Source organism: Leptosomus discolor, chromosome 1 (genome assembly GCF_034619465.1).
Source record: "Leptosomus discolor isolate bLepDis1 chromosome 1, bLepDis1.hap2, whole genome shotgun sequence".
Classification (NCBI taxonomy): Eukaryota; Metazoa; Chordata; class Aves; order Leptosomiformes; family Leptosomidae; genus Leptosomus; species Leptosomus discolor.
In genome coordinates, this window is record NC_141391.1 from 60,500,960 (window position 1) to 60,514,187 (window position 13,228).

The 13,228-nt window shown below is 39.1% G+C and overlaps 1 protein-coding gene across 1 annotated transcript in view; it reads right to left on the reverse strand.

The window, feature by feature from the left end:
- Positions 1 to 1,946: 1,946 nt before the first annotated feature.
- TMTC4 (transmembrane O-mannosyltransferase targeting cadherins 4) overlaps positions 1,947 to 13,228 on the reverse strand; it is a 55,361-nt gene continuing 44,079 nt past the window's right edge. Inside the window, exons 11-17 of the mRNA XM_086482061.1 lie at positions 11,247 to 11,326; positions 10,967 to 11,074; positions 10,699 to 10,840; positions 9,919 to 10,033; positions 9,322 to 9,434; positions 2,620 to 2,689; positions 1,947 to 2,098 (exon numbers count right to left, since the gene is read on the reverse strand). Of these exons, the coding sequence (XP_086338187.1) occupies positions 1,947 to 2,098; positions 2,620 to 2,689; positions 9,322 to 9,434; positions 9,919 to 10,033; positions 10,699 to 10,840; positions 10,967 to 11,074; positions 11,247 to 11,326 (780 nt within the window). The remainder of the gene's footprint in view (positions 2,099 to 2,619; positions 2,690 to 9,321; positions 9,435 to 9,918; positions 10,034 to 10,698; positions 10,841 to 10,966; positions 11,075 to 11,246; positions 11,327 to 13,228) is intronic.

Consider the following 13,228-nt stretch of genomic DNA (forward strand, 5'->3'; position numbering starts at 1 on the left):
ACAATTGCATCAACTTAGTACCCTATATGAACTAATTAGTCCTGCTGAGAAATAGGCTATATTTGCAGGAGAGCAGCACTGCACCAGCACCAGTACATGCCTCTGGTACCTCAGCTCCAATCAGTATGGCAACATACTATATAAAGTAGGCATATTAACTCATTCAAAGCCAAATTTGTGGACAGCACCACACTGCCACAGCCTTGCTGGCTGGATTTACAGTTAGTCTGGCAACAATACTACATTCAAGTAGCTGCACTACTTGTAGTACTCAAACTAGCTTTGTGAGAGGATGCTTTGGTAGCTCTGCAGTATTGCAGCGTGCTCTGCAGATACACTTGGTTCTTCAAACAACTGTGGTTTACAAGCAAATTTATAATGCAAAAGTAGCCTATTGTAGGTTCACAACATAGGATAGCTGTAGAATGGTTACATGGCGGTCAGATGGCAAGGTCACGTGACATTCTGTCCTACGGCAGGCATTCCCTTGACGCTTTAAATGGCTCCACACATAGATGAGTTGTGTATAGAGACCATTACACAATCTCCTATATAATAACCATTGGACAAATTGGGAAAGCCGCAAATACTGCACTGATCAGTTTCTTCCTGCGGGACACGGTCAGAAAGAATAAAGGAATACGAAAAGAGAGGTAAAGTTCCCCAGTTTTCACATCCAATAGCAATCTTCCAATCTCAAAAAAAAACCCCACACCCCAACAAATAGACATGTGACTACTTCCTGAATCAGGAATGTAAATATTAGCACAAGACAAACAACTCTGGACAGCCAGAGTTTACACGCGTATTAAAGCACAGCACGTTTTGAAAAGTGACATCGTGTCAATGTATACCGTCCTCTGAAGGATCCCACATCAGGGGGATCAGTTTATGCACTAACAGCTATGCTTATTTCACTGCCACTTCAGCAAACACAAGAGCCAAGGGAGACAAAGGTGAAGCTGAGTTACTTCCAGTTAATGTATCAACAGCCAAGGTCAGGTCCTCTGCCCAGTTACTTTTTCAGAGAAATTCTCTTCTTACTCACCAGCCATACATGAGCTGAAAGGTGTAAGGTTCTTAACCAGAAAGCACTGAAATGCCTGAGAACACAGGAATTGGCTCCTGCAGACACTATACTGTATTTAGACCTCTGACCTGCCACAGGACCTAAAGCAATTCTGACTTGTTGCCCAAGTTGTCTATGCTAGATGAGGCTGCCTGCAAGAACGGAAACTCCTCCTGACGACTGTTGCCTCACACTTCTTTTCCTTTGCTGCTTGCTAAAATCTCTGTCTTAATCTAAGAGTATTTTCTCCACTCAAGCATACCTCAGCAGTACACTGGCTGACAAACATTTATGGCCAAATCCTTGTCCTCATTTACTCCTGCACAAACCGAACACTTCACAGAGTCAAGCCAGAAACAAGAACAAGGGCATAACTCAAATTGCATGAGCAGAGTGATGTGCTGGAGAGAATCTATTCTTCCACTGGCTCTGCAGGACTGGCAGTAGAAGGCAGTAATAAAACAGAAGTGGAGATATATTCTTCATACTTGAAAAGATCAGGATTTAAACAGGAAATTGCACTTTTTAAAGAATCACTTTCAGAAATAAAACTGCCTTCTGATATTCATCCTGCTACTAAAAAGACAGATGAAGATATCAAATTACAAGTGAAACCTGTGAAATTCCATCTGCATTGCTTTCATATACCTATAAAAATGTTCTAAGGGACTTTAAAAGCAGTTCAAGAGTAAAAATAAAATGATCCCTCAAGCTGAAATGTTAGGATCTGTAGGAGGGCATAATTGGACATTCAAGTGTGCGGTGCTGGTGGTGTTATTATTTTTTGAGAAAAAAATGACCGAATCCTTTACATGGTCGAAAGTACCCATGTAACATTGATCGCAAACAGCATGCACGGACAACCTGAAAAGAAACATCAGGCACCGCCTTTCTTTTGCAATTGCTCCAGTTTTCGTCTTAAGAGGTTGTAGTTTTCCCTGGTCCCGGGTGCCATAGGATCAAGCTTCAGAGAGACTTCATAGTGCTTCTTTGCTAAGTCAAGATTTCCCCAGCGATGATAAAGCACAGCTGGAACATCAATGAGGAATTTCATTAGCAATATTGTTGAATAACATGCAATCTTGCCAATCACTTGGAAAACAACATTAAAGCATTTGTTTCCAGTGAGGGTCTCTCACTGGCTGGTGGCACAGTGGCTGCTTGTTCTGTTGCCAAATGCGGGAGCAAAGCCTGGGAGCAGAACTGGCATGGGAATGATGAAGGAATGAATTACATTGCAGCCATAAATGGCAGCTCTTATCTGGTGAGCTCATTGCGGGTTACAAGCATAGCATAAATGAACCAATTTGCAGACACTGAAGTGCAGCTACCTCTGGGCTGGATTGTGCAGCCCTCTTGATCTGTCATATTGTGTGACAGCTTTTCTGGTTTGGTGCCCTGTTCTGGCTGGCAGTTTTTCTAGGAAGTAAAATAGAAGTCTGCCCAGCAGGAAGAAGGATCAAAAAAGTGGTTTTTCTTTTTAAACACAATGAATATGAAGCAAACAAACAATACAGCTGATAACTGATAAGAGTTAGAAAGGCTCTTACCCAAATTACCATGATAACTGGCAGCATTTGGATTTGCTTTAATTGCCTTGAGGAACAAAGCTTCAGATTCCTGAATAATTTAGAAGAACAAGTCAACAGGTCAGTCTACTCTTGTAGGATATAGAATAATGCAAAATTTACCCATGATTGTAATTAAAAACCCTCCCAAACTATGACACATCTATATGATACCACTGTGTATATATATTCTAAACCTGCATGATCCTGTAAGCTCAGGCGGCTACAGCCTCCAGAAAACAGTAATAATGCTACAAACAAATGCCATGCTTTCACAGGCTGCTGCTATTCTGTTATTTTAGCAGAGAACTATTAAGCATTAGTGAAGTTTGGAAAGCAGTTTACTTGCCTTTTTTTTTTTGGGGGGGGGGGGGGGGGGGACACAGTTACAACATTTTCAAGCATTACCTACTGAAGTTTTCCCTACTTATTCAATCAAGTTAAGGATAATGTAATTCAGTATCTGAGCAAACTGCTATTAGATACCTTTCCCTTTAAAATTAGGTTTTAGCTTTGAAAATGGGGGCATTCCAGCCTTTCAAACAGATGCTTCAAGTGGTTTGCAATGAAGAGTAGCTGAGTGCCTGTTACTTAAAAAAATCAAGTCAACGGAAATATTCCTCGCAAGTTCTCTTTTCCATATTCCTTGTGGTGTGCACTCTTAAGACTGTTGATACCTGAGTACTTCTTAGAAAACCTGAGCTCCATCACCAAATAGTCACAGAACAATTTAATGCTAAATTTATTCTCTAATTAAAACATTTCTATTTTCCCAAACCATCTGCTAATACACTTTCATTCCAGAGCATATTTCCTGCCCCCCCTCGATCCAAATGGAGCATATTTACTCACTTGTATGAAAGTGTAGATAGTTTAGAGAGTGAATTTTACATAGATTTCTATGCTGTACTGTGTTTTAGGGAAAGTTGCCCATTCAATTTCAATGCACATGACCTGAAGATACAGTTACCTCAATGTAGGCTTCCGTCTGAATGCACTTATTCACTGTCTGAGGTATGTGAGAACAACAACCTGGGGAAAACGCCTTTCCTTTGTGCTAAGCTTTTATTACTCATATCCACAAAACAGAACACAGGCTCTACTGAAAAAGAAAACCTGTCAGCCAGATTTTTGGTTCCACCATCTTCTCATGTGAAGCATGAAATAAGTCTCTGTAAAGGTCCCTCAGGAGACAAGAAATTTCTGATGTCAAGATTGAGTCACTCAACTTTGAATGACTTAAGAGCTTCCTGGAATGTCCAAATTCAAATCCAAACTACATGCTCCTTTCAAAGCATTGCTGAGCATAGCCGAGGCTGTTGCTCTCAAGCCAAGGGAGACTGACGCAGAAAGTGCCTTCATCTTCTCAGGCCAAGTACAGTACAAACCCTAGGGTTCTTAAATCCTTTTGCAAGACATCCTGTTTCAGTAGAAGGAATACTTGGATAGGAGTGAACAAGGCAGGCAGATATCTGGAAATTTAGGGAGTATATAACTCCATAGTACAAGTTTTAATATTGCTTTTCCCAGGCATAAGCAGCAGCTCCAGCATTCTCATACCCAGACAATTATGTTCCTGGATGCATTGGTCTCTTTGAAACCCATGCTATTTAGTGTCTTCATTAACATTTTGGACAATGGCACTGAATGCACTTTCAAAAACTTTACAGAAAGCACTTAAGAGAAGGGAGTGGTCCAGACACTGGAGGGGAGAGTTGCTCTTCAGAGGGACATCAACAGGACAGAGAAATGGACTAGCAGGAATCACAGAATGGTTGAGGTTGCAAAGGACCTCTGGAGGTCATCTGGTCCAACCTTCCTGCTCAAGCAGGGCCAGCTGCCCAGTACCACATCCAGGCAGCAACTCCAAGTATGGTGACTCCACAACCTCTCTGGGCAACCTATTCCAGTGTTTGGTCACAGTCACAGTAAGAAAGCATTTCCTGATGTTCAGAGGGAACATCCCTTGCTTTGGTTTGGGCCCATTGTGTCTTGTCCTGTCACTCAGCACCACTGAAAGCCTGGCTCCATCCTCTTTGCACCCTCCCTTCAGGTATTTATATACACTGAGATCCTCCCCCTGCCACTTCTCTTCTCCAGGCTCAACCTTTCCCCATAGTAAAGATGCTCCAGTCCCCTTCATCATCTTTGTGGCCCTTTGCTGGACTCTCTCCAGCATGTCCATGGCTCTCTGGGAACTGGACACAGGACTCCAGGTGTGGCTTCACCAGTAGACGGCAAAGATCACCTCCTTCAACCTGCTGGCAACACTCCTAACACAACCCAGGATATCATTAGCCGCCTTTGCCGCAACGGCACGTTGGTGGCTCATGTTCAATCAATCTGGTGTCCACCAGGACCCCCAGGTGCTTTTCTCCTCAGTTGGTTTCCAGCTGGCCCCCAGCATATACTGTGTCTGGGGTTGTTCCTCTCCAGCTGCAGGGCTTTGCACTTCCCCTTGTTGAACTGTGTGAGTTTCTTACCAGCCCATTTCTCCAGCCTGTTGAGGTCCCTCTGGGTGGCAGCATGACCCTCTGGCATATCAGCCACTCCTCCCAGTTTTGTGTCATCTGCAAACTTTGCTGAGGGTGCACTCTGCCCCATCATCCAGATCAATAATGAAGATGTTGAACAGGATTGGACTGCAGGAGTCACATGAAATACAACAAGAGTAAGTGCAAAGTCCTGCATCTGGCATGGGATAACCCCATGCAAAAGTACAGGCTGGGAGGCAACTGTCTAGGAGACAGCTCTACAGAAATGTATCTGGTGGGCTTGGCAGACAGCAAATCGAATAAAAGTCATCAGCATACCCTCACAGCAAATACCCTGGGCTCTATTAAGTAGAAGTACAGCCAGCAGGTCCAGTGAAGTAATCCTTCTTCTCTATTAGCACTTGCGAACCACACCTGGAGTATGGGCTCAGGTTGGGGCTCTCCATTACAAGACAGACATGGACATACTTTAGTGAGTCCAGCAGAGAGCCATCAAGATGGTTAGGAGCTGGAGCACAAGACATACAAGAAACAGCTGAAAGAACTGGATCTCTTCAGCCTTCAGAAAAGGAGGGGGAGACCTTGTATATTTGGTTGCCAGCCAGGTTTAAACCATGACAGCTATCTACAACTACCTGATCAGATGATACAGAGAAGGTGGAGACAGACTCTTCTCACAAGCCTGTGAGACGAGATGAGACACAACGGATGCAAGCTGGCATACGGAAAATTCCAAATAGATAAAAGGAAACAATTTTTTTTTTTTTTTTTTTAATCGTAAGTGGGGTCAAGCACTGGAAGATGCTGTCCAGAGAGGTTTTAGAATCTCCATCCATAAAGGTGTTCAAGATTCAACTGGACATGGCCCTGGTTTGGGTCGGGGTTGGACTAGATGACCTCTGGATGTCCTTCCAGTCAAAATCATTCTATGGTTTTAACTCAGTCACCTGAGAAACATATCGAGACTCAAACTTTTGTCATACAACCATCCAAGCCTAAAAATCATCAGTGGATTGACACTTGAAAGCATATAGTAATCGGAAGTCCTACAAAGTTGTAATTTTTTTCCACTGCAGATTTTAGTATTTTGGTCTAATAAGTAAATCTCTGCTTTCTTCACTGGGCAGGTTAACAGCAATCAAAGCGAAAGATATGCTGCCCAGCACATAGTCTTATGCCTAAAAGTTGCCACCTACACAAAGGAGAAGCACCTGATGTGTGGACTCACCTTTTCCCTGCTGAAGCACAATAGGACATCATGTGCAATGTGTTCCCAGAAAATTTAATGAAATAGATTCTTAGAGTTGGCTGTCATTACCATACATCTTCAACTACATGCTGAAAACATTTTTATAACCACTACTTTGCTCAGCAGCTAGTAGAGGCATACTGGCTGATTAAAGGCTATTTAAGGTGCATCATATTCATATTACTGTAGATATATGGAGTAAATATTCATTCCAGTACACTAGTGATATTTCAAATTGCTGTATCTTGCCAAATCTTTGAGTGTTGCCAAGAAACTTGCACACTGCATATAGCAAAGGCTTTGGGTAAGCACACTGCACTCCATCTGCTGCCGAGGCCAGAACACAAAATTGTAGTCTGGCTTTATGTCAAACACAAAAAATGCTGAATGGTTTCAGTCTATTGTACTTTTTAGAGAAGAAGCATAGATGTATACATATAAAAAATACAGCATACGTATTTTCAAAGAACTAAAGATAGCTTGGTTCTTCATCCATTGTGACAAGAACAAGCATTTAAAGGAGAATTTTAACTTGCTGTAACAGATGTTAATTAAAAAACAAAACCAAACCACCAAAACAGCTCATCCTTTATGTGCTTTTGTTTCTGGTACAATAAATCATTCATGACTAGATACAAACAGAAATCATAAAGGGTTGGGGTTTTTTTTTGGTCACTTCAGAAAACCATCTTCTGCTGAAAATCAAAGTGCATTTGAAACTGAAGGAGAATATTGTGTGATTATCGGAAGGAAATTGCTCATAACATCGTAAAACCTTTTTGACTCAATGTCTTTTAAAATAAAGAGATAACAAAAAAACCTCAGAGCATATCTTACTTTACAGCATCAGAGCCAATACAGTAACAACTTTTATATACACACATAACAAGTAACATAATAAATGAAATGCCTGAGGTTATACAACACATCAGACACAGACAGGCAGACTTCTGAAAATTACCTCCCTCACCTTGACAGTCTCCATCCCCCCTCCCATCCCAAACTCAATAAAAATCCTTAAAGAGCCATCCACTTCTCTGTTTTTACACGGTGAGGGGGTGGACAAGCAATTTGAATTTTCCATGCTTTTTATTGTCATCTAACATTCTCACACTTAAGAAAACCTGTATCCCCTTTTCCCAGGCACTGCAAAATACAACTGCTGAGATCATAACCTTTTCTAAGTGAGTGAGTCCACTTTCCAGTTCCCTTAATTTGCTCTCCCTGTTATAACTCATCAGTTTCAAGTGATGAGTAAAGTTTTTTGCTCTATGCAAACCTACTACTCCATATTGAACTCCTAAAAGACTTGCTGAGTCCGTGCTTTCTTCCCTGGGCTCCACTGCTTGTTTTGCTTTATTCAGGATGCTGACTTGAAAGCTTCATTTTCCCCTACTATCACTTCTACTTTGTCTCCAACATATCCCCCTGCAGCATAATGACCTTTCAGAGCTAGCAATCAAAATCACTACCTCCTTTTTTATCTTTTAAATCCACTAAGACAGACTTGTTTCTCCTACACCTGGAGAAGTTTTCTAGCTTGTTTTCAACTTATTTTTTCTACTTATTTCATTATAAATGCTCTTTATTCTGTCACGCTGCATACTCTTCTTGATGAATAACTACACAATCCTCTATTCTTTCACAGTTATGACTCACTGAAATAATCCTAGCAATTACCTCCTCCATAACCTTATCCCTTATACATTCTGGATGTTAATTTGTATCCTTCTGGAGCTTTGTTAAAGTAAGCTAAAAAATATATTTTGTAATAGTCTCAGGTGGAAAGAGAAAAGAAATAAGTGTGTACAGAAAACAACCCAGCCAGTCTAGAGAAACAGTAACAGGGTGTCTAACAGCATCATGAACACAAACAAAAGCAAGTGCTGGGTTGCCACAGGCCCTGGCTTCACATGCAGACAGGTCATGACTCCACAGTTGAACAGGACTGCAGAAATTTAAGTGCAGACAGTAAATGGTGGAAAAATGTATCTATTCTGAGAAGTTTCACATCATAAAATCTTCTTACTTTGCATATACTGAGGATGTTCCTTCAGTGCTGCTAACATTATCACTATCAAAAAGGTCATCAAACCCCAAAAGCCATAGTTAGTTCAGTAAATGATGCTTTTTTGAGGAATACAAAAAACTTCCTTGATTATTAATTTGTCCCTGTCACATACATAAATCAGTGGCTATGGAGTCAATTAAAACAACTAAATATATTAACTGTATATGATTTATTCACTGTCAGCTCATACAATTCTGTTTGGAAATATCTCATTCTCATCAGTTCCATTACAATTATTACTTGTAAATGTGAGTAGCTAATGCTGAGGTACCACTCACAGGCTGGTCTGCTGCACTCAAGAGAAAATTCAATACATTGCTCAATGTATAAACTTTTTCTCATAATATCCTGGGATTACCCAGGTATCCCATCCTCAATCAGGGATTAGCAAATAGGTGTATATTTATTTTACGTAGCGTCTGAGGCAAAGAGGCTAGAATTTATATCGGGTAATGGTCAACCTTGCTTCCTTTGCATATCAAAAGCACAAGGACTAACATATCACATCTAATTTTAGTTCCTGAATCAAGGCCTCTAAATCAGAGCAGGCTCTCTCTGTTGTCAGTGAAGCAATACAAGACCCTAACTGCCCTCTAGTGTGCTTAAGAGCCTATTTCTCTCCACTGACCACTGACATAGTTTAGGGCAGCAACATTTGTAACCCATGCATCTAAAATAAGGTAGGATGAACTTAGGCCAGAATCACACAGCAATACTGTGACAGAAATGGGCATTGAAACTTCATTATCTAAGTCATAGTCCACAATGACCTCCTCAAACAGTTTCTACAAAAAACTTACACAGAGTTTAAACGGGAAAAAACCCAACCAAACCCCAAACCCAGCACTCAGAAAGCTCTAGTTACCTACCTTATATTTTTGCGATTTCCCCAGTACATTTGCCAATGAAAACATAAGAGAATGATCATTAGGAATTAATTGCAGGGCCTCTCTTCCAACTGCTTCTGCTTGAGCTAGATTGCCTGGGAGCCCATGTAGTAGAAAAAGAGAAGGCATCTTTGAACACAGCCTTATTAGTTACTTTTCATGCTGCAAGAATACATATTGTACGAATAGCTGATTACATGCATTTTTAAAGAAAACCAGGTACCACACACACACACAAACGTAAAATCCTGCAGAATAACACAATAGAAAACCTCCATTTTGTTTTCAACAGATAACAACTTCAGAAGAACAACAAAGCACAGATTTAAAAGTTCTGAAGTCTTGCCTATAATACAAACATGCTTGCACAATGATGGCATTTCAAATAAGGATCAGAAGTTCAATTTATGGGCTGGATTTCAAGTGATGCTTTAAAACCATTGAGTCAGAAGGTATCCTTATATTTATAGAGTGTCTGGGTAACCACAGAAGAGGCAGAACCTTTAGATAAATACAGATAAAGCTTTAAGTTTTGCTAGACACTGAATTATTCATTAAAACATTCAAATAGGCTTATACCTGTGTTATCAAGCAATATAATCATATTGTTCCAAGCCAAACTATGCTCTGGTTTCAGAACTGTAGCATTCCTCCACGCATTCAGTGCATCTATATGGCGATTCAAATCTGCATACTAAAAAGAAAGAAAACCCCAGTAATTTAATTCTGATTTGCTTTACTTTCCTATCATGCACTAAAGGCACTAAAGGATTGTTAATGTCTCATTCTATTCTAGTAGAACTTGGTTGTATAGACAAAAATAAGAAATGTAAAAAGAATACTATGGTAGTATGGAAGATAGAATGCTATATACTAATTTTACCCTGCTTTTCTCTGGGAGCCAGGCTTGTTTTCAAACATGCATGTACCAATAGGATAGGCAAGAAAAACAGCATACAATTTAGAAATCTACATAGGAGAATAAGTAAATATTTAACATAAATATTTCCAAGAATCTAAGTGGAAATTTTTTGGCATAGTTCTACTACCTAGCAATATACTCATGACTGCAAAACAGTCTAATCTTGGGAAATTATTAATAATGTCTTTTGAACAAAAGACCACAATCTATATTTTTGTTTATATCTCTCTACATGAAAACGTAGGACTACCAAAGGTTGTATGGAAGGAAGCATACTGGGAAAACAATAGGAAAAACTACTGAAAATATGAAATCACCCTGAACTAGAAATCAAGCAAACTGTAATTACTATCAGCATTTAATAGTATAGCAGAATTACATATATACAGACAGACAGAGATTCCTGTCATAGCTATCATTTATTCAAAACCACTTACCAACCGCCCTAAATTGTAGTAACAATCTGGATATTTTTTCCTGTGTTTAATTGCTGTCCAGTAGCTTTGCTCTGCCTCTTCAAACCTTCTTAAACTGTTCTGTACTATTCCTAGATTCATCCATGCAGCAGCAAAATCAGGTCTGGGCAAATTGGGAAAAAAAAAAAAACAGAGAGAGGACAATTGACCATTTGGAGCACAAGATCCTACTGTACCATTTTTCTGCTCAGCTGGTGCAAAACACTGCTTAGCATTGTTCTAAACTTACTGTATTTGTACAGCTAAGGACAGCAACTCCTCTGCTTCTTGGAGCTCATTTCTTTCTTTCAGAATATTTCCAAGGTTGTTCATGGCATGTACGTATTTAGGATTCAACCTAAAATTTAAAATTTAAGAGATGATTATTATGTATGGACATGTATTACTATATGCAAATTGCTAGCTCTGCAATGCTGCAGATCATGAAAATGAATACCTAAGCATTTTCTTCATGTTAAACATGAAAGCAATTTTAGGATAGTTCATTAAAGCAGTAAAATTCCTAATACCTTACAGCTTCTCTGTAGTATTTGATTGCAGCACTTTGATTTCCTTTATCAGCCAGGTTTTTCCCAACATTGTAGTGTACCTGAAAACAGAGATGAATATTCTACCAGATGCTATACAGCCAGATATTTTGTGGAGCCAAGTTGCTAAAAATTCTTAATTCAAATAGAAACAGTCAGCACTTGTGTCATTCACTGCTGGTTTTTCGTAGATGGGTCCTTAAGAACGGACAATATATACAATGAAGACAGCAAGACAAAATGTGAGGAGTAAACCAATAAATCAGCGTACCTGTTTCAGCTATTTAAGAAAGATTATTCACTGCCTCATTTCATAAATGAGGTCACCACACTTTCCACAAGACTCTTTATATGGAGACCTCCTGCTCTTCATTTCATTTATTTGTCAGGTAAGATAAAGTCTGACTCAAACCAAATCCACTATAGCAGAAGAAACACGACAGCAATGTAAGTGTTAATTAAACTTCACTCTCACTATAGCAAAAAACTAGAAAAACCTGAACATTAACTGAAAAATTAAGGTCCATATTTCAAAAAAAAAAAAAACCCAAATAACAAACACACACACTATTACTGTCTTGGGATAAAAATGCATCAAAGAGCATTTCTGAAATAAAAATAATGTGCATAGCAACATGTTGGAGACCTTGCCTTTTAAAAAGTGGGGAATGAAGGGAGGATATAGAGCTTTGAGACACAGCTATAGGGAAGAAGACACATTATCTGATCTTATGGCAAGGACTAGATAGGAATAAATATATTTCAGGACAAATCCAAGTTGGAAGACAACTCAGATCCTACTTTAAGATAAATCTCAGAAGACTGCATTACCTGGTCAAAGGGAAGACTCGCGTTTAGAAATAACAGTAAAGTACTGTGAGTACTGACTCCTGAAAATAGGCTTCTCAGCAACTAGATCAGAACTCATTAGTTAAATTACCTTACTATTTGAAATCAAATTGTATATACTTAATCTAAAACAAACACACATTGTAATTTCTTCCATACTTGGAAAATCTAATGTAAGTGATTTCAAAAACACTATGCAGGAATTACTTCAGATTGAAGTACAGAAAGATAGGTCTGTAATGCATTTAGATAACTCTAATTCACCTTCTACATTCAAAAAAGGATTTTATCTCCCGTGTCCATCAAAGGAAAAATCTTAATTGTATTTGGCACAATACCTGGGACCTATTGATCCAGCACACACAATTATGTTTGAACCTAATTGTTATGGTATTTAATTGTTGAATTCCATCCCTATATGATTGTGACTATGAAGTAACATACCATCAACAAATAAAGTTAAGAACATTTTTCATGCTTTCTAGAATGAGTGAAAAAGTAGTTTCGTTGGTTTTAGAGAGCAAAGATGCTATAAAGCTTACTAAGCATACACAGCAGTGGCTCCTCAGGCTGTGAAATAGAAAACAGAATACAAATTCCGCATCCCATAAAAACAGTTCTAGCACAGCTTCCAAGGAAAGAAAAACCAAACAAAACAATCAGGCACTTCCGTTGTACATTCATAAAAATATGACAAGATCTATGCCAAAGAAGCAACAGAATGGTATATTTATATCAAGACATGGCCATTCATAAAGATCAGTTGCCAGTGGTAAAAAAAAAAAAAAAAAAAAAGAGAAGAGAAAGAGAATAGCATTGTATTCCCAGGAGTCATTAAAGTAAAATGATACACCCTGAAAGATGTTTCTTAGGACTGAATTCTATTTGGATAACTGTTCCAGAATTTTTTCAGTACACTATCATAACATTGTTACCAAACTGGATTGCTCTGATCATATATGCTGAAGTTTATAGACCCAAAATTTATTCAGAGCAAATTATGTTATCAAACTTTGCTGTGTTTCCAGATGGAAGATAAATTGTGGCAAAACAGAAGAAATGAGGAAATATTTCACTCAGTAAGGTATATTAGCCCTTAAAATTCCTGACTTCAC